At 47.4% G+C, this 22,288-nt stretch overlaps 1 protein-coding gene across 1 annotated transcript in view; it reads left to right on the top strand.

Annotated features, from left to right (window-relative positions):
- DNAH8 (dynein axonemal heavy chain 8) overlaps positions 1-22,288 on the top strand; it is a 9,979,189-nt gene that overhangs the window by 1,091,428 nt on the left and 8,865,473 nt on the right. The window contains exon 6 of the mRNA XM_069236651.1: positions 8,876-8,989. Coding sequence (XP_069092752.1) covers positions 8,876-8,989 — 114 coding nt within the window. The remainder of the gene's footprint in view (positions 1-8,875; positions 8,990-22,288) is intronic.

Raw genomic sequence — 22,288 nt, forward strand, 5'->3', positions numbered from 1 at the left:
GGCAAGATGGTACTTTCCTACAAATACTCAGTGTTATCAAAAATAAAGGTAGTTTATTTGGGTGACACAAAGCCAAAAATATCTTAGAGGCAATACTCCTTCTGGAGGTAAGTATTATACACAATATATACACTAGACACCAAAATAAGGTAAGCAATTAGACATAGGATACTGCAAACAATAGGAAATGCTATAGAATGCAATGGGAGAAAATAGGTCTAGGGGCAACACAAACCATATACTAAGAAAGTGGAATGCAAACCACGAATTCCCCCCTAGATAAGTGTAGTGTGTAGAGAATTGCTGGGGGAGTAAGAATACAGTAAAGGTAAGTAAATTACCGCACCCCAGAGCCCAGGAAAGTAGGAGTAAAGTACTGCAAGTTTCCTTAGGACACACTACAAGTCATGATTAGAGTTATTGCAAGAACCAAGCAAGACTGCAAACAACAAATGGTGGATTCCTGGACCTGAAGACCTGCAAAGGAAGGAGACCAAGTCCAGAAGTCGGAAGAAGTTCCAGGAAGGATAGGAGCCCCTGCTAACCCAGAAGAGGGCGCAAAAGAAGAGTCCCCAGTTGGACGAAGACTGCAGAAATGCACCCAAGAAGATGTCAGCGGGTTCCTGCGTGATGCAATGGATGTCCCACGAAGAGATGTTGAATGCATGTGCGTTTTGGCGTTGGATTCCTCCAACAAGCCTTGGTTCCGGCAAAGTCATGCTTTGCGTCAATATGGCACTGTTTGGACCCAGGAGGGACCTGGGGGCCTCAACTCTGTGAGGAGGAAGAGGGGGCTCCCAGCACTTTAGAGAGCCCTCAGAACACCAGACAGCACCCATGGGAGTCCCAGGACACCGGGACAAAGGAGGTGCAAAATGCGGTTGGTACAGCACTACAAAGGAAGGTCCCACGCCGCCGGAGGTCTACTCAGCGAGTTGAGCATCGCAGCATAGAGTGCTGGGGACCATAGCCAGGCTGTGCATGAAGGAGTTTTGCAAATAGTGCACAGAGGCCCCAGGAGGTGAAAAAGACGCAGTGCACAGGGGTACTTTCGTACTCGGGGAAGGAAAGCTCTAACCTCCTCCAAATTGGGATAGCAGGACCTCAGGACAGTCTGTGATGATGGGGTCCACTCTCTGTGTCCAAGGAGCATGCTGGCCGCCCGGAGAGGAGTCCAAGAAAACCTGTCGTCAACTTAGAAGATGCCTGCGTGAGCAGGGAAGTGACTGCGTCACTCCACGGGAGATTTCTTCAGTCCTTCTGGTGCAGGGTGAAGACAGGGAGTCCCCAGAGCATGCAAACCATGGAAACTGTTGCAGTTGCTGGCTGGAGCTGAAGATGCAGAGGAAAAGTAACCCTTGTGGATACTTTGTTGCTGTTAAAGCAGTTCCTGGAGCAGTCTGCAGTCGATTCGAGGTCCGAGGATGAAGTAGTAGTTGCAGAGGATTCCTGCTGGAAACTTGCAAGTAAAATCTGAAGAGAAACCCACAGGAGAGACCCTAAATAGTCCTGAGAGGGGGATTGGCTACCTTATCAGGTATGGACCTATCAGGAGGGGTCTCTGACGTCACCTGCTGGCACTGGCCACTCAGAGCCCTCCAGAGTGTCCCCACACCTTGGAAAACAAGATGGCTGAAGTCTGGAATACACTGGAGGAGCTCTGGGCACCACCCCTGTGGTGGTGATGGATAGGGGAGTGGTCACTCCCCTTTCCTTTGTCCAGGTCCTTGCCAGAGCAGGGACTGGGGGTCCCTGAACCGGTGTAGACTGGCTTATGCATGGAGGGCACCATCTGTGCCCTTCAAAGCATTTCCAGAGCCTGGGGGAGGCTACCCCTCCCCAGCCTGTAACACCTATTTCCAAAGGGAGAGGGTGTAACACCCTCCTCCCAAGGAAATGCTTTGTTCTGCCTTCCTGGGACTGAGCTGCTCAGACCCCAGGAGGGCAGAACCCTGTCTGTGAGGTGGCAGTAGCTGTAGCTGCATTGCAAGCCTCAAAGAGATGGCTTGGCAGTACTGGGGGTCCATGGTGGAGTCCCCAGGATGCATGGAATTGGCTCCCCAATACCAAATTTGGAATGGGGTGACAATTGAATGATCTTAGACACCTTACATGATCATATTCAGGATTATCATTGTGAAGCTACATATAGGTATTGACCTATATGTAGTGTACGTGTGTAATGGCGTCCCCACACTCACAAAGTTCTGGGAATTGGCCCTGAACTATATGGGGGCACCTTTGCTAGTGCAAGGGTGCCCTCACACTTCGTAACTTTGCACCTAACCTTCAGTAAATGAAGGTTAGACATACAGGTCACTTATAAGCTACTTAAGTGCAGTGAAAATGGCTGTGAAATAGTCTATTTCACACAGGCTGCAGTGGCAGTCCTGTGAAAGGGTTTCTCTGAGCTCCTTATGGGTGGCAAAAGAAATGCTGCAGCACGTAAGGATCTCCTGGAACGACAATGCCCTGGGCACTTAGGGACCATATACTAGGGACTTATAAAGCAGGTCCAGTGTGCCAACTGGAATTGGTAAATGAAGTCACTAAACTATAGTGACTAATTTGGAAGCAGAGAGAGCATACGCACTGAGGTTCTGGTTAGCAGAGCCTCAGTGACACATTTGAGCACTACTGACAACATATACATTAGGCCACAAACTATGAGCACTGGGGTCCTGGCTAGCAGGTTCCCAGTTACACAGTAAAAACACACTGACACACACTCACAAACCGGCCAAAAGTGAGGGTAACCATGCTAGAAAAAGGCTACTTTCTCACACTGTGTTACTTACTTCTGTCGTTTTCTAGTACTTCCAGCTCCCCTCTACACATTCCACTTACCTAGGTGGGGCTCCTGTGTTTTCATTCCATTTTTGTAGTATATGGTTTGTGCTTCCCCTAGGGTTACTATTAGTTATTGCTATTTGCACTGTTTTCTAACTTTTCTAACTGTTTCTATGCCTATTTCTGATAGCTAGTGTATATATTTAGTGCATTACTTACCTCCTATTGGAGCCAGTGGAGCGGAGCTAGCATTGATTTGGCAGAGAGATGTCTGGGGGGATGTTCATGAGTACTACTGCATTTTACCTGTATATGCACCACACTTATTATACCAAGATGTTATTGGCTTGTATCAATGTTTAGACATCTGAATATCAGACCCTGCAGTCGAGGTGGAGGAATGCTTAAATAGGGAATCCTGACAACGGTCAGGAAGATATGTAAACTACATGAAGGTGGCTGAAACAATTTTGGATGCAGGAGCAAAAGTATTTTTACTGGCATTTGGATGAGAACCGGCCCCAACTTTATTATTTGTTTTTAGCGAATAAATATGAGAATTAATTGCTTGATATTTATATCATCAAATCTCAATGGTCGTAGAAGTGGGAGCTCTGTATTTTCTTCTTTGCACTACAGCAAACTATGGTCCTGATTTAGATTTAGACGGTAACGGTCCCTCTTTTGGTTTCTGTCAGAAACCCCATCCGGCCTAAAGGCAGTCCACCTACCCAATTTAGATGTTGGCAGTCCCATAGGGGATAGGCTGGCTGAGTCCCACTATCTCCTCTAGGAATCTCCAACCATGTTAGCAGCGCCATTGAAAATAGTGGCTGGTGGTGGGACTCCAGCTACCCTAACCGCAGAGCAGATTTTGATTTGCCTTACTGCCAGCTGTGGCAGTCCTACCTCTGCACCAGACTTAGCAGATTGGATGGGAAATTAGGTAAAAACGTACCTTTTTCCCTGAATCCACTTCTGTTTTCTACTGGACACAAGTGGACAAGACCTTCTGTCACTGCTGCCACTGGACTATGGAGAAAACACGACCCACTTTTGACAGACTATAAGGTAGGGAACCCGCATTGCTTGTGCCCGTTATGTGGTCACTGCACATGACCTCAGGACCACTGCAGCCATATACATGTCACAGTAATTTTGTCATATGTCAGGAAATAAATTGTGTCAGGCATGGATGGGAACACCCTGGTACAAGACACATATGGCACACTGTGAGAAAGTAGCCTCTTTATAGCCTTGTTACCCCCACTTTTGGCCTGTTTGAGTGTATGTCAGGGTGTTTTCACTGTCTCACTGGGATCCTGCCAGCCAGGGCCCAGTGCTCATAGTGAAAACCCTATGTTTTCAGTATGTTTGTTATGTGTCACTGGGACCCTGCTAGCCAGGACCCCAGTGCTCATAAGTTTGTGACCTATATGTATGTGTTCCCTGTGTGATGCCTAACTGTCTCACTGAGGCTCTGCTAACCAGAACCTCAGTGGTTATGCTCTCTCTGTACAAATTGTCACTAACAGGCTAGTGACCAATTTCACCAATTCATATTGGCATACTGGAACACCCTTATAATTCCCTAGTATATGGTACTGAGGTACCCAGGGTATTGGGGTTCCAGGAGATCCCTATGGGCTGCAGCATTTCTTATGCCACCTATAGGGAGATCTGACAATTCTTACACAGGCCTGCCAGTGCAGCCTGAGTGAAATAACATCCACGTTATTTCACAGCCATTTACCACTGCACTTAAGTAACTTATAAGTCACCTATATGTCTAACCTTTACCTGGTAAAGGTTGGGTGCTAAGTTACTTAGTGTGTGGGCACCCTGGCACTAGCCAAGGTGCTCCCACATTGTTCAGGGCAAATTCCCTGGACTTTGTGAGTGCGGGGACACCATTACACGCGTGCACTATACATATGTCACGACATATGTATAGCGTCACAATGGTAACTCCGAACATGGCCATGTAACATATCTAAGATCATGGAATTGTCACCCCAATGCCATTCTGTCATTGGGGAGACAATTCCATGATCCCCGAGTCTCTAGCTCAGACCCGGGTACTGCCAAACTGCCTTTCCCGGGGTTTCACTGCAGCTGCTGCTGCTGCCAACCCCTCAGACAGGTTTCTGCCCTCCTGGGGTCCAGCCAGGCTTGGCCCAGGAAGGCAGAACACAGGACTTCCTCAGAGAGAGGGTGTTACACCCCCTCCCTTTGGAAAAAGGTGTCAGGGCTGGGGAGGAGTAGCCTCCCCCAGCCTCTGGAAATGCTTTGATGGGCACAGATGGTGCCCATCTCTGCATAAGTCAGTCTGCACCGGTTCAGGGGTCCCTCAGCCCTGCTCTGGCGCGAAACTGGACAAAGGAAAGGGGAGTGACCACTCCCCTGACCTGCACCTCCCCTGGGAGGTGCCCACAGCTCCTCCAGTGTGCTCTAGACCTCTGCCATCTTGGAAACAGAGGTGCTGCTGGCACACTGGACTGCTCTGAGTGGCCAGTGCCAGCAGGTGACGTCAGAGACTCCTTCTGATAGGCTCCTTCAGGTGTTGCTAGCCTATCCTCTCTCCTAAGTAGCCAAACCTCCTTTTCTGGCTATTTAGGGTCTCTGCGTTGGGGAATTCCTTAGATAACGAATGCAAGAGCTCATCAGAGTTCCTCTGCATCTCTCTCTTCACCTTCTGCCAAGGAATCGACTGCTGACCGCGCTGGAAGCCTGCAAAACTGCAACAAAGTAGCAAAGACGACTACTGCGACCTTGTAACGCTGATCCTGCTGCCTTCTCGACTGTTTTCCTGGTGGTGCATGCTGTGGGGGTAGTCTGCCTCCTCTCTGCACTAGAAGCTCCGAAGAAATCTCCCGTGGGTCGACGGAATCTTCCCCCTGCAACCGCAGGCACCAAAGAACTGCATCACCGGTCCTCTGGGTCTCCTCTCAGCACGACGAGAGAGGTCCCTTGAACTCAGCAACTCTGTCCAAGTGACTCCCACAGTCCAGTGACTCTTCAGTCCAAGTTTGGTGGAGGTAAGTCCTTGCCTCCCCACGCTAGACTGCATTGCTGGGAACTGCAGCTACTCCGGCTCCTGTGCACTCTCTGAGGATTTCCTTTGTGCACAGCCAAGCCTGGGTCCCCGGCACTCTAACCTGCATTGCACAACCTCCTGAGTTGTCCTCCGGCGTCGTGGGACTCTTTTGTGCAACTTCGGGTGGGCACCGATTCACTCCACTTCGTAGTGCCTGTTCCGGCACTTCTGCGGGTGCTGCTTGCTTCTGAGTGGGCTCTTTGTCTTGCTGGACGCCCCCTCTGTCTCCTCATGCATTTGGTGACATCCTGGTCCCTCCTGGGCCACAGCAGCATCCAAAAACCCTAACCGTGAGCTTTGCAGCTAGCAAGGCTTGTTTGCGGTCTTTCTGCGGGAAAACACTTCTGCACGACTCTTCACGACGTGGGACATCCATCCTCCAAAGGGGAAGTTTCTAGCCCTTGTCGTTCGTGCTGAATCCTCAGCTTCTACCATCCGGTGGCAACTTCTTTGCACCCACAGCTGGCATTTCCTGGGCATCTGCCCACTCCCGACTTGATCGTGACTTTTGGACTTGGTCCCCTTGTTCCACAGGTACTCTCGTCTGGAAATCCATTGTTGTTGCATTGCTGGTGTTGGTCTTTCCTGCAGAATTCCCCTATCACGACTTCTGTGCTCTTTGGGGAACTTAGGTGCACTTTGCACCCACTTTTCAGGGTCTTGGGGTGGGCTATTTTTCTAACCCTCACTGTGTCCTTACAGTCCCAGCGACCCTCTACAAGGTCACATAGGTTTGGGGTCCATTCGTGGTTCGCATTCCACTTCTAGAGTATATGGTTTGTGTTGCCCCTATCCCTATGTGCCCCCATTGCATTCTATTGTGACTATACATTGTTTGCACTGTTTTCTATTGCTATTACTGCATATTTTGGTATTGTGTACATATATCTTGTGTATATTTGCTATCCTCATACTGAGGGTACTCACTGAGATACTTTTGGCATATTGTCATAAAAATAAAGTACCTTTATTTTTAGTATATCTGTGTATTGTGTTTTCTTATGATATTGTGCATATGACACTAGTGGTACTGTAGGAGCTTCACTCGTCTCCTTGTTCAGCCTAAGCTGCTCTGCTAAGCTACCTTTTCTATCAGCCTAAGCTGCTAGACACCCCTCTACACTAATAAGGGATACCTGGGCCTGGTGCAAGGTGTAAGTACCCCTTGGTACTCACTACAAGCCAGTCCAGCCTCCTACACACACATACACAGCTGTCATTTTGGTGTTAGTATTCATTGCCAAATGAATGCTGCCACCACAACAAGGTTACAAAAACACTTTTCAACTATGTCTATGTGCGCACATTTCAAGGGGACATTTACCTGTAATGTTGTGCTGCCAGTTGTTTATGTGAGTTAGGACATGTATCTATGTGTGAGATTGGATTGGCTGGTTGAGGTGGAGGGAGCTGGAATGAGTGATGCGGTCGTGTCAGTATGTGTGCCAGTTGCATGTGGGTCTGATGTTGTGTATGTTTGGTTGTGTGTTGTATTGCTGTGTGCAACATTCAGGTGAGTGTTGTTTTTGTGTGGTGGCTTTTGTTGTGATGTGTGTAGTTGTGCCTTTGTGTGAGTGTGCTTGTGTGGATGAGTGTGTAGTTGTGTTGGTGGTTGTGTGTGGGTGCAGTGTCAATAGTGTGTTTATATTACATTATGGATGTTTGGCAGTGTGTGTTTTCGGCATATATGTGTAGTGTGGTGCTGTAATGGCAATGGATAATACTGTGTATGTGGTGTGCTGTTTCTTGTGTTGTGCAGGGGGACACATATGACCATGGTACATTGTGTGTGTGTGTGACTTACCTCTATTCCTTAGCCACTGCCATTGTACCATGTCCATTGTGTCCCGCGACAGGCTTCCTCCGACAGCAATCCACCCCATTACTCAATATGGTCAGCTGGAAAGTGCCAGTCTGGCTGGGAAGGGCACTCTGTCGTGGCAATCAGTGGCTCAGCCGCAATACATCTAAAAACGGCGGTCGAAACAACGTCAACTTTACAGAGTTCTCGGGTCCGCTGCCTCGGCGAAGTGGCTGTAATACCATCAAGATCTAAATCAGGCCCCAAGTCTTAAAAAGTCGTGTTTTTTGGCTTCCTTTATTTCTGCTCTTTGCATTGTTTTTGCCTACTTTCTTACTTAATGAACTATGACGAGACCATGGATCTGCAATATTTACATATATAACATGAGTTTTTAATGACTGCGATGTTGGATCAGATGCACTTTTTATGCTTTTTTCTCTTTTTTGTCCATTGATGTTATCAGATGATTTGATATGATTTTGACTAATTGTGCAAAAAAAAAAAAAATCTAAGAATTTCGAGCTTTGAGAGAACGTTGACGGAGCTATATGTCAAAGTTAATTTTTTTTTGTAATTTTCAAAAAGAAAAATCCCAGACCAAGATTTTCTTTTTGAAAATTAAAAAAATAAGCCCCCTCGCCATGGTAGTTTCCTCCCATGGCAAGGTACTTCCTGGCTGTAACAGGCACTGAAAAACAGCTGTGTCTGTCCATCTAAATTATGTGGGTGGACATACAGCCAAGAAGTTTGACCATGGCAGGGACCAATCATCAAACTACTCTTCGCACGCATTCAAATTGGGTGGGTGGACCATAGTCTTGGTGGAAGGGAACTCCGTTGCAACAGAGTTCCCCTGTGGTGTAACAAATGACCCCACAGCCCATGCACTGCCGGGCGTCCCAAGCCCAGGTGGCCCCCTCAGCACATTATCGTGGCCTTGGAGCCCCTGAGTGAGTCCAGAGTAGGCGCCCCTCCATATACTGTGCAGGCTCCCCCTAAGTTTTGTTACACCAGTGGAGTTTCTTCTCCGTCAAGATCTAAATCAGGCCCTAAATCAGTTTTCTGTTGATAAACTAGGTGGTGTGTTTTTCTAACTTATTAAAACTGAAAAATATGTTAAGTGAGACATTTGTTAACAATGCTTAGTGATGTCCATATATGTAATATACTATTTTCTCTTTTAGAAGTGGAAAGAATTAGATGCCAGAATCACAGACGCAGCAAATGAATCAAAAGATAATGTCAAATTCTTGTCCACACTTGAAAAGGTTTGCCATCCACTGTATACATGTGATCTGGTAAGTAGATTCAGGAGCGATTTAAGTAGCTCAAGCAGCTAATTAATACGGGGTATAATAGCATAACCATTGCCACAAATACTTGCAAAGTACTTCTAGTTGTATTATGAAACACATGCAAATCATTTTGCTGTGAATCGATTTGAAAGTGACTGTCATTCCAGCGAGTAGCTAGCTACCTGTTGATTTTCTGACCTCCAGGTAAAGTCACTTTTTACCATTATTAAACCTGCTTGTATTTTTTTATGTGCAAAATACATTTTGTTGAGCTTGATTAGTGGTTGCGGCACATAAGCTGGACCTCTTTACATCCATTATAATACAACTTTGTCTTATCTGATTGTGCAAAAATGGAACATTTCACAAATAGTTTACAACTCGCAGCAATGATCCCAGCTATTTTCATATACATCCACCATCAGATCTAATTTATTTTGTCAAGTTTTGGTCTAGAACACGTGTTCTTATGCTTTGCAGTTGAAGAAAAAACAACATAGTATACAACACCAATGCTTATAACCAGCAAGTCTTCAATGTTAAACTCTGCATAGGATTTCCATAATATAAGTAAAGAGGCCTTGCAACAATACCTGCTTCCAACATGGCACTAGTCCTTTTATCCAATATTGGATCTTTCATAAATTCACATGCTTTTATCATCCCCGTCGTTGAAGTGGAAGTCCTACGGTACATGAAAAAAGGAGTGAGTCAAAATTTCCATAGGCTATAGTGCTAGCAAAATCACACACATAGCGTATTCATGTCCTTTTGTAAAAAGAACCAAACTTGACTTATGACCAATCAGGCTCCAGCACCCTCTAGAATACACCCCAGAGAGGCTCATTCCCTCAGATTGTCTAGCACAAGAGTGAGGAATATGTAATGAAAAGGAAATGTGAGCATCAAAGGGGAGGAAAGTGGATCGCATGTGAATTTATGAACGATACCAATACTGGATAACTGTAGTTACAGGTAAGTGACTTGTTTTCTTATCCAGTATTGGATCTTTCATGAATTCACATGCTTGAATCAGAATAGCCAGCAGTACTCCTAATAACTGTTATGCCCGCAGTGGATGGTGGGTGCGAGCATTGTAATCTTTCTAATTATATGCCTATATATATATATATATATATATATATATATATATATATATATATATATATATATCCACATTGCTATATATAGAGAGAGTAAAACATATCAAACAATAATTGCTTAGGAGTTAGAAACTATTGCATATAGAGTTAAATATGCACATTCAAGTAAAAATCTCACCTCAATAAAAAAGATGACTGTAGGAAAGTACCATCTTGCCTGGCATGTTAACCCCATATTTCACTGTATATATGTTGTTTTAGTCTATGTGTCAATGGGACACTGCCAGGCAGGGCCCCATTGCTCATAAGTATGTGCCCTGTATGTGTTCCCTGTGTGATGCCTAACTGTCTCACTGAGGCTCTGCTAACCAGAACCTCAGTGGTTATGCTCTCTCTGCTTTCCAAATTTGTCACGAACAGGCTAGTGACCAATTTCACCAATTCACACTGGCATACTGGTACACCCATATAATTCCCTAGTATATGGTACTGAGGTACCCAGGGTATTGGGGTTCCAGGAGATCCCTATGGGCTGCAGCATTTCTTTTGCCACCCATAGGGAGCTCTGACAATTCTTACACAGGCCTGCCAGTGCAGCCTGAGTGAAATAACATCCACGTTATTTCACAGCCATTTACCACTGCACTAGTAACTTATGAGTCACCTATATGTCTAACCTTCACCTGGTGAAGGTTGGGTGCAAAGTTACTTAGTGTGTGGGCACCCTGGCACTAGCCAAGGTGCCCCCACAACGTTCAGGGCAAATTCCCCAGACTTTGTGAGTGCGGGGACACCATTACACACATGCACTGTACATAGGTCACTACCTATGTACAGCGTCACAATGGTAACTCCGAACATGGCCATGTCTAAGATCATGGAATTGTCACCCCAATGGCATTTTGCCATTGGGGGGACAATTCCATGATCCCTCGGGTCTCTAGCACAGAACCCGGTTACTGCCAAACTGCCTTTCCGGGGTCTCCACTGCAGCTGCTGCTGCTGCCAACCCCTCAGACAGGTTTCTGCTCTCCTGGGGTCCAGGCAGCCCTGGCCCAGGAAGGCAGAACAAAGGACTTCCTCTGAGAGAGGGTGTAACACCCTCTCCCTTTGGAAATAGGTGTGAAGGCTGGGGAAGAGTAGCCTCCCCCAGCCTCTGGAAATGGTTTGATGGGCACAGATGGTGCCCATCTCTGCATAAGCCAGTCTACACCGGTTCAGGGATCCCCCAGCCCTGCTCTGGCGCGAAACTGGACAAAGGAAAGGGGAGTGACCACTCACCTGACCTGCACCTCCCAGGGGAGGTGCCCAGAGCTCCTCCAGTGTGTCCCAGACCTCTGCCATCTTGGAAACAGAGGTGTCTGTGGCACACTGGACTGCTCTGAGTGGCCAGTGCCAGCAGGTGACGTCAGAGGCTCCTTCTGATAGGCTCTTACCTCTCTTGGTAGCCAATCCTCCTTCCTTGGTAGCCAAACCTCCTTTTCTGGCTATTTAGGGTCTCTGCTTTGGGGATCTCACCAGATAACGAATGCAAGAGTTCATCAGAGTTCCTCTGCATCTCCCTCTTCACCTTCTGCCAAAGGTTCGACCGCTGGCTGCTCAGGACGTCTGCAAAACCGCAACAAAGTAGCAAGACGACTAATAGCAACCTTGTATCGCTTCATCCTGCCAGCTTTCTTGACTGTTTCCAGGTGGTGCATTCTCTGGGGGTAGCCTGCCTCCTCTCTGCACCAGGAGCTCTGAAGAAATCTCCTGTGGGTCGACGGAATCTTCCCCCTGCAACCGCAGGCACCAAAAGCCTGCATCACTGGTCCTCTGGGTCCCCTCTCAGCACGACGAGCGTGGTCCCTGGAAACTCAGCAACTCTGTCCAAGTGACTCCCTCAGTCCAGTAACTCTTCAGTCTTGTGGAGGTAAGTCCTTGCCTCCCCACGCTAGATTGCATTGCTGGGTACCGCATGATTTGCGGCTGCTCCAGCTCCTGTGCACTCTCCCAGGATTTCCTTCATGCACAGCCAAGCCTGGGTCCCGACACTCTAACCTGCAGTGTACAACCTTCTGAGATGTCCTCCGGCGTCGTAGGATTCCCTTTTGTGACTTCGCATGGACTCCGGTTCACTCTTCTTGGTGCCTGCTCAGGTACTTCTGCGGGTGCTGCCTGATTCTGTGAGGGCTCCCTAAGTTGCTGGGTTCCCCCTCTGTCTCCTCTTCCAAGTGTCGACATCCTGGTCCCTCCTGGGCCACAGCAGCACCCAAAAACCTCTACCGCGACCCTTGCAGCTAGCAAGGCTTGTTTGCAGTCTTTCTGCGTAGGAACACCTCTGCAAGCTTCATCGCGACGTGAGACATCCATCCTCCAAAGGGGAAGATCCTAGTCCTCTTCTTTCTTGCAGAACTCCAAGCTTCTTCCAACAGGTGGCAGCTTCCTTGCACCCTCAGCTGGCATTTCCTGGGCTCCTGCCCACTCTCGACACTGTCGCGACTATTGGACTTGGTCCCCTTGTCTTACAGGTACTCAGGTCTGGAAATCCACTGCTGTTGCATTGCTGGTGTTTGTTCTTGCTGCAGAAGCCCCCATCACGACTTCTGTGCTCTCTGGGGGTAGTAGATGCACTTTACACCTACCTTTCAGGGTCTTGGGGTGGGCTATTTTTCACCTTCACTGTTTTCTTACAGTCCCAGCGACCCTCTACAAGCTCCCATAGGTTTGGGGTCCATTCGTAGCGCATTCCACTTTTGGAGTATATGGTTTGCGTTGCCCCTATAGCTATGTGCTCCTATAGCAATCTACTGTAACTTTACATTGCTTGCATTACTTTTCTTGCTATTACCTGCATAATTTTGGATTGTGTACATATATCTTGTGTATATAACTTATCCTCATACTGAGGGTACTCACTGAGATACTTTTGGCATATTGTCATAAAAATAAAGTACCTTTATTTTTAGTACTTCTGTGTATTGTGTTTTCTTATGATATTGTGCATATGACACCAGTGGTATAGTAGGAGCTTTACATGTCTCCTAGTTCAGCCTAAGCTGCTTTGCCATAGCTACCTTCTATCAGCCTAAACTGCTAGAAACACCTCTTCTACACTAATAAGGGATAATTGGACCTGGCACAAGGTGTAAGTACCTCCGGTACCCACTACAAGCCAGGCCAGCCTCCTACATTGGTTGTGCAGTGGTGGGATAAGTACTTGTAACTACTTACCACTTTGTCATTGTGTACTTTTCATAAGAGAATAATATACAAAACAGTTCAGTGTATGTACATCTAACCAAAAAGTTTTGCTTTTCTTCTCTTAAACTTTCTACTAAGTGCTGAAAAGTATTCTAAAACTTCTAAAAGTTTCTAAAAAGTTAGAAAACATTTTTTTCTCTGTTCTTTAAAAAGTTCTGAAACCTTTTCTCCCTTCTCACTGTCTCTAAACCTTTTACTATCATGTCTGTAGCAGACTCTACTCTTAAAATGGTCAATACTACTTATGACAATTTGAATTACAAGAGCCTAAGGAGTCTCTGCTAAGATAGAGGTTTAGTGATAGGAAAGAACCCTACAAAAGAGTTTCTATATAACATGCTTATTGTGAATGATGAGTCCCAAGCAGGCACTTCAAATGAGAGGTTAATAGAAGGCTTCCATTCTGAATCAGGGGATCTCCTTGAGGGAGGTGGGGAGGGTTCTGTTCCAAATCTGCCCCTTAGCAGGACACCTAGTAATGTTGGTAGTAATGGAGGTTCCCATCATAGTAGGGGAGTCATTATTCCTGGAGGCCAAGTTATTAGGGTTCATTTAGTTAGGGACAGATCTCCCTCTGTTGTTTCCAATTTATCTTCTGTGTCCAAGCATTCCCAACCCACCCACCCTGAAGACAACATGTTAGAAAGGGAACTCAAAAAGTTGAGGGTTGAAGAGACCAGACTGAAGCTTGAACAGCAACAGCTGGCCTTAAATAGGGAATCCTTAGACCTGGAGAAGGAAAGACCGAGATTGGGGTTTGGACCCCATGGTGGCAGCAGCAGTATTCCTGATAGTAATCCTGTGAGAGAGCATGATTCCAGGAATCTGCACAAGATAGTTCCACCTTACAAGGAGGGGGATGGCATCAACAAGTGGTTTGCTGCACTTGAGAGGGCCTGTATGGTACAGGGGGTCCCTCAAAGGCAGTGGGCTGCTATATTGTGGCTATCTTTCAATGGAAAAGTTAGGGATAGGCTCCTTACTGTTAGAGAAAGTGATGCTAACAATTTTGCAGTTTTGAAGGATGCACTCTTGGATGGATTTGGCTTAACCACTGAACAATTCAGGATTAAGTTCAGAGACACCAGAAAAGAGTCCTCACAAGACTGGATATACTTTGTTGACTGTTCAGTGAAGGCCTTGGAAGGGTGGTTACATCGCAGAAAAGTTTGACTGTGAAAACCTGTATAATCTTATTCTGAGAGAGCATATTCTGAATAACTGTGTGTCTGACTTGTTACACCAATATCTAGTGGACTCAGATCTGACCTCTCCCCAAGAATTGGGAAAGAAGGCAGACAAATGGGTCAGAACAAGAGTGAACAGAAAAGTTCATACAGGGGGAGACAAGGATGGCAAGAAGAAGGATGGTAAGTCTTCAGACAAGGGTGGGGACAAAAGTAAAACTGAGTCTTCATTAGGCCCAAAAAAATCCTCTGGTGGGGGTGGTGGGTCCAAATCCTCTTCCAACAATCAAATAAAAAAGCCTTGGTGTTATTTGTGTAAAGTCCAATGCCATTGGACAACTGATGCCAGTTGTCCAAAGAAAAACACCAAACCTCCCACTACCACAACACCTACTGCAAATTCTAGTGCCCCTAGTAATAGCAGTGGTGGTGGGAGCAAACCTACTAATAGCCAATCTAAGGGAGTAGCTGGGCTCACTTATGGTAATTTAGTTGGGGTTGGTCTTGTTAGTGAGACCACAGAGGCTGTGTTAGTCTCTGGAGGTGCCATTGATTTAGCCACCTTGGTTGCTTGTCCCCTTAATATGGATAAGTACAAGCAACTTCCCCTAATAAATGGTGTTGAGGTTCAGGGCTACAGGGACCCAGGTGCCAGTGTTACCATGGTAATAGAGAAACTGGTGCACCCTTAACAACACCTACTTGGTGAGCAGTACCAAGTGATAGACGCTCATAACTACACTCTTAGCCACCCCATGACTGTTGTGAATCTCAAATGGGGGGGTTACTGGTCCAAAGAAAGTTGTGGTTCCCTCAGATTTACCTGTAGACTGTCTACTAGGGAACGATTTAGAGACATCAGCTTGGGAAGAAGTGGAGTTGGAGGCTCATGTAGCAATGCTGGGCATTCCTGGGCATATTTTTGCTTTGACAAGGGCTCAGGCCAAAAAGCATAAAGGACAGGGTGACTTGGATCCTGGAACAATGGACCAAGTACTCCCTAAAGCTAGGGGTAGCAAGGGTAAATCCCTACCCTCTATTCCTCCCTCTACAGATGATTCTCCTTCTGAGGAAGAAGAATTTCCTCCCTATGGAGAACCCTCACCAGATGAGCTGGCAGCAGACACTGCTGAGCTTTTGGCTGGAAGGGGGCCTGCCAGGGAAGAGCTGAGTGTGGCACAGCAAACCTGTCCTACATTAGAAAGTCTCAGACAGCAAGCTGTCAAAGAGCAAAATGGGGATGTCAGTGACTCACGTAGAGTTTACTGGGAGGACAACCTCTTGTACACAGAGGCAAGGGACCCAAAACCTGGAGCAGCCAGAAGATTGGTCATTCCCCTGCAGTACAGACAGTTCCTCCTAACTCTGGCACATGACATTCCTTTGGCTGCACATTTGTGCCAGATCAAAACATGGGAAAGGCTTGTCCCCCTGTTTCACTGGCCTAAGATGTCAGAGGACACAAAAGATTTCTGTAAGTCTTGTGTGACCTGCCAAGCCAGTGGCAAGACTAGTGGCACACCAAAGGCTCCCCTTATTCCACTACCTGTGGTTGGGGTCCCCTTTGAAAGGGTAGGGGTTGAAATAGTTGGCCCCCTTGACCCTCCTACTGCTTCAGGCAATAGGTTTATCTTGGTGGTTGTGGACCATGCCACAAGATATCCTGAAGCAATTCCTCTAAGGACCACTACAGCTCCTGCAGTGGCAAAAGCCCTCCTGGGAATCTTTTCAAGGGTGGGTTTCCCAAAAGAGGTTGTATCAGACAGGGTAACAATTTTATGTCTGCCTACTTGAAAGCTATGTGGAAGGAATGTGGTGTAACATACAAATTCACCACTCCTTATCATCCACAGACTAATGGACTGGTAGAGAGGTTTAATACAACTCTCAAAGGTATGATAATGGGACTCCCTGAAAAACTCAGGAGGAGATGGGATGTCCTGTTAACTTGCCTCTTTTTTGCTTACAGGGAGGTACCCCAGAAAGGAGTGGGCTTCAGCCCCTTTGAACTCCTATTTGGGCACCCTGTAAGAGGTCCTCTAACACTTGTGAATGAGGTTTGGGAACAACTTTTAAAAGCTCCTAAACAGGACATAGTGGACTATGTACTTGGCCTAAGATCCAGAATGGCCGAGTACATACAAGAGGCCAGTAAAAACCTTCAGGCCAGCCAGGCGCTCCAGAAGCAATGGCATGACCAGAAGGCTGTTCTGATTCAGTACCAACCAGGACAGAAGGTGTGGGTATTGGAGCCTGTGGCCCCAAGAGCACTCCAGGACAAATGGAGTGGACCCCACCTAATTGTTGAGAAAAAGGGTGAGGTTACCTATCTGGTAGACCTGGTGTAGGAGGCTGGACTGGCTTGTAGTGAGTACCAAGGGGTACTTGCACCTTGCACCAGGCCCAGTTATCCCTTATTAGTGTATAGGGTGTCTAGCAGCTTAGGCTGATAGATAATGGTAGCTTAGCAGAGCAGCTTAGGCTGAACTAGGAGACGTGTGAAGCTACTACAGTACCACTTAGTGTCATATGCACAATATCATAAGAAAACACAATACACAGTTATACTAAAAATAAAGGTACTTTATTTTTATGACAATATGCCAAAGTATCTTAGAGGGTACCCTCAGTGAGAGGATAGCAAATATACACAAGATATATATACACAATAGCAAAAATATGCAGTATAGTCTTAGAAAACAGTGCAAACAATGTATAGTTACAATAGGATGCAATGGGGAAACATAGGGATAGGGGCAACATAAACCATATACTCCAAAAGTGGAATGCGAACCACGAATGGACCCCAAACCTATGTGACCTTGTAGAGGGTCGCTGGGACTATTAGAAAATAGTGAGAGTTAGAAAAATAACCCTCCCCAAGACCCTGAAAAGTGAGTGCAAAGTGCACTAAAGTTCCCCTAAGGACAAAGAAGTCGTGTTAGAGGAATAATGCAGGAAAGACACAAACCAACAATGCAACAACTGTGGATTTCCAATCTAGGGTACCTGTGGAACAAGGGGACCAAGTCCAAAAGTCACAAGCAAGTCGGAGATGGGCAAATGCCCAGGAAATGCCAGCTGTGGGTGCAAAGAAGCTTCTACTGGACAGAAGAAGCTGAGGTTTCTGCAGGAGCAAAAAGGGCTAGAGACTTCCCCTTTGGTGGACGGATCCTTCTCGCCGTGGAGAGTCGTGCAGAAGTGTTTTCCCGCCGAAAGAACGCTAACAAGCCTTGCTAGCTGCAAATTGTGCAGTTAGCGTTTTTGGACGCTGCTGAGGCACAGGAGGGACCAGGAGGTCGCAAATTGGACCAGCAGAGAGAGGGGACGTCAAGCAAGACAAGGAGCCCTATCTGAAGCCGGTAGCACCCGAAGAAGTGCCAGAAACAGGCACTACGAGGATGCGTGAAACGGTGCTCGCCGAAGTTGCACAAAGGAGTCCCACGTCGCCGGAGACCAACTTAGAAAGTCGTGCAATGCAGGTTAGAGTGCCGTGGACCCAGGCTTGGCTGTGCACAAAGGATTTCCGCCGGAAGTGCACAGGGGCCGGAGTAGCTGCAAAGTCGCGGTTCCCAGCAATGCAGCCCAGCGAGGTGAGGCAAGGACTTACCTCCACCAAACTTGGACTGAAGAGTCACTGGACTGTGGGGGTCACTTGGACAGAGTCGCTGGATTCGAGGGACCTCGCTCATCGTGCTGAGAGGAGACCCAAGGGACCGGTAATGCAGCTTTTTGGTGCCTGCGGTTGCAGGGGGCAGATTCCGTTGACCCACGGGAGATTTCTTCGGAGCTTCTGGTGCAGAGAGGAGGCAGGCTACCCCCACAGCATGCACAAGCAGGAAAACAGTCGAGAAGGCGGCAGGATCAGCGTTACAGAGTTGCAGTAGTCGTCTTTGCTACTATGTTGCAGTTTTGCAGGCTTCCAGCGCGGTCAGCAGTCGATTCCTTATCAGAAGGTGAAGAGAGAGATGCAGAGGAACTCGGCTGAGCTCATGCATTCGTTATCTAAAGTTTCCCCAGAGACAGAGACCCTAAATAGCCAGAAAAGAGGGTTTGGCTACCTAGGAGAGAGGATAGGCTAGCAACACCTGAAGGAGCCTATCACAAGGAGTCTCTGACGTCACCTGGTGGCACTGGCCACTCAGAGCAGTCCAGTGTGCCAGCAGCACCTCTGTTTCCAAGATGGCAGAGGTCTGGAGCACACTGGAGGAGCTCTGGACACCTCCCAGGGGAGGTGCAGGTCAGGGGAGTGGTCACTCCCCTTTCCTTTGTCCAGTTTCGCGCCAGAGCAGTGGCTAAGGGGTCCCTGAACCGGTGTAGACTGGCTTATGCAGAATTGGGCACATCTGTGCCCAAGAAAGCATTTCCAGAGGCTGGGGGAGGCTACTCCTCCCCTGCCTTCACACCATTTTCCAAAGGGAGAGGGTGTCACACCCTCTCTCAGAGGAAGTTCTTTGTTCTGCCATCCTGGGCCAGGCCTGGCTGGACCCCAGGAGGGCAGATGCCTGTCTGAGGGGTTGGCAGCAGCAGCAGCTGCAGTGAAACCCCAGGAAGGGCAGTTTGGCAGTACCAGGGTCTGTGCTACAGACCACTGGGATCATGGGATTGTGCCAACTATGCCAGGATGGCATAGAGGGGGCAATTCCATGATCATAGACATGTTACATGGCCATATTCGGAGTTACCATTGTGAAGCCACATATAGGTAGTGACCTATATGTAGTGCACGCGTGTAATGGTGTCCCCGCACTCACAAAGTTCAGGGAATTGACTCTGAACAATGTGGGGGCACCTTGGCTAGTGCCAGGGTGCCCTCACACTAAGTAACTTAGCACCTAACCTTTACCAGGTAAAGGTTAGACATATAGGTGACTTATAAGTTACTTAAGTGCAGTGTAAAATGGCTGTGAAATAACGTGGACGTTATTTCACTCAGGCTGCAGTGGCAGGCCTGTGTAAGAATTGTCAGAGCTCCCTATGGGTGGCAAAAGAAATTCTGCAGCCCATAGGGATCTCCTGGAACCCCAATACCCTGGGTACCTCAGTACCATATACTAGGGAATTATAAGGGTGTTCCAGTAAGCCAATGTAAATTGGTAAAAATGGTCACTAGCCTGTCAGTGACAATTTGGAAAGAAATGAGAGAGCATAACCACTGAGGTTCTGATTAGCAGAGCCTCAGTGAGACAGTTAGTCACTACACAGGTAACACATTCAGGCACACTTATGAGCACTGGGGCCCTGGGTTACCAGGGTCCCAGTGACACATACAACTAAAACAACATATATACAGTGAAAAATGGGGGTAACATGCCAGGCAAGATGGTACTTTCCTACACCTGGGTACTGCCAGGAGTCCCCTTAGGGTGATTAATGTCAACCGCCTAAAACCCTACTATGACAGGGCTGATCTCACCCTGCTCATGGCAACAGATGAAGGACAGGAAGAAGAGAGTGACCCTCTCCCTATCTCTTCTCCTCCACTGCAGAAGATGCTTTAGTGGAGGGAGTAGTTTTAGCAGATTGTCTGACTGCAGAACAGGAGACAACTGCATAAATCTCCTTGGACAATTTTCTGAACTCTTCAACTGTGCCAGGCACCACATCTTGGTGTGAACACACAATTGATACTGGAGACAGCTTGTCTGTCAAAAGTATAATCTATAGGCAGCCTGACCATGTCAGGGACTGCATAAAACAAGAGGTTCACAAAATGCTTGATCTAGGAGTGGTTGAACCTTCTGAAAGCCCATGGACAAGTCCTGTGGTGCTTGTACCAAAGCCTCACTCAAAAGATGGAAAAAGGGAGATGAGGTTTTGTGTTGATTACAAAGGTCTCAATCAGGTAACAAAAACTGATGCTCACCCTATACCCAGGGCAGATGAGCTCATAGATACACTGGCATCTGCCAAGTATCTAAGCACCTTTGATTTGACTGCAGGGTATTGGCAGATCAAATTGGCTGAGGATGCTAAACTTAAAACTGCATTTTCAACTGTAGGAGGGCACTACCAATTTACAGTGATGCCCTTTGAAGAAGGCTGGCCTGGTTTGTAGTTGTACCAAGGGGTACTTACACTCTGCACCAGGTCCAGTTATCCCTTATTAGTGTAGAAGAGGTGTCTAGCAGCTTAGGCTGATAGAAAAGGGTAGCTTAGCAGAGGATCTTAGGCTGAACTAGGAGACGTGTGAAGCTCCTACTATACCATTGGTGTCATATGCACAATATCATAAGAAAACACAATACACAGATATACTAAAAATAAAGGTACTTTATTTTTATGACAATATGCCAAAGTATCTCAGTGAGTACCCTCAGTATGAGGATAGCAAATATACACAAGATATATGTACACAATACCAACATTATGCAGTAATAGCAATAGAAAACAGTGCAAGCAATATACAGTCACAATAGATTGCAATGAGAGCACATAGGTATAGGGGCAACACAAACCATATACTCTAGAAGTGGAATGCGAACCATGAATGGACCCCAAACCTATGTGAGCTTGTAAAGGGTCGCTGGGACTGTAAGAAAACAGTGAGGGTTAGAAAAATAGCCCAACCCAAGACCCTGAAAAGTGGGTGCAAAGTGCACCCAAGTTCCCCAGAGAGCACAGAAGTCGTGATAGGGGAATTCTGCAAGGAAGACCAACACCAGCAATGCAACAACGATGGATTTCCAGACGAGAGTAGTTGTGGAACAAGGGGACCAAGTCCAAGAGTCACGATCAAGTCGGGAGTGGGCAGATGCCCAGGAAATGCCAGCTGTTGGTGCAAAGAAGCTGCCACCGGATGGTAGAAGCTGTGGATTCTGCAAGAACGAAGAGGACTTTGAACTTCCCTTTTGGAGGATGGATTTCCCACGTTGTGAAGAAGCTTGCAGAGGTGTTTACGTGCAGAAAGACCGCAAACAAGCCTTGCTAGCTGCAAGGGTCGCGGTTAGGGTTTTTGGATGCTGCTGTGGCCCAGGAGGGACCAGGATGTCGCTAATTGCGTGAGGAGACTGAGGGGGCATCCAGCAAGACAAAGAGCCCCCTCAGAAGCAAGCAGCACCCGCAGAAGTGCCAGAACAGGCACTACGAAGAAGAGTGAACCAGAGCTCACCAGAAGTCACAAAAGAAGGTCCCACGACGCCGGAGGACAACTCAGGAGGTCGTGCACTGCAGGTTAGAGTGTCGGGGACCCAGGCTTGGCTGTGCACAAAGGAAATCCTGGAAGAGTGCACAGGAGCTGGAGCAGCTGCAAATCACGCGTTACCCAGCAATGCAGTCTAGCGTGGGGAGGCAAGGACTTACCTCCACCAAACTTGGATTGAAGAGTCACTGGACTGTGGGAGTCACTTGGACAGAGTTGCTGAGTTCAAGGGACCACGCTCGTCGTGCTGAGAGGGGATCCAGAGGACCGGTGATGCAGTCTTTTGTTGCCTGCGGTTGCAGGGGGAAGATTCAGTCGACCCACGGGAGATTTCTTCAGAGCTCCTGGTGCAAGAAGAAGGCAGGCTACCCCCAGAGCATGCACCACCAGGAAACAGGCGAGAAAGCCGCCAGGATGAAGCGATACAAGGTTGCTAGTAGTCGTCTGGCTACTTTGTTGCGGTTTTGCAGGCGTCCTGAGAAGTTAACGGTCGATCCTCTGGCAGAAGGTGAAGAGGGAGAAGCAGAGGAACTGTGGTGAGCTCTTGCATACAGTATCTGAACAATTCCCCAAATCAGAGACCCTAAATAGCCAGAAAAGGAGGTTTGGCTACCTAGAAAGGAGGATA

This window comes from Pleurodeles waltl, chromosome 5 (genome assembly GCF_031143425.1).
Source record: "Pleurodeles waltl isolate 20211129_DDA chromosome 5, aPleWal1.hap1.20221129, whole genome shotgun sequence".
NCBI classification, from domain to species: Eukaryota; Metazoa; Chordata; class Amphibia; order Caudata; family Salamandridae; genus Pleurodeles; species Pleurodeles waltl.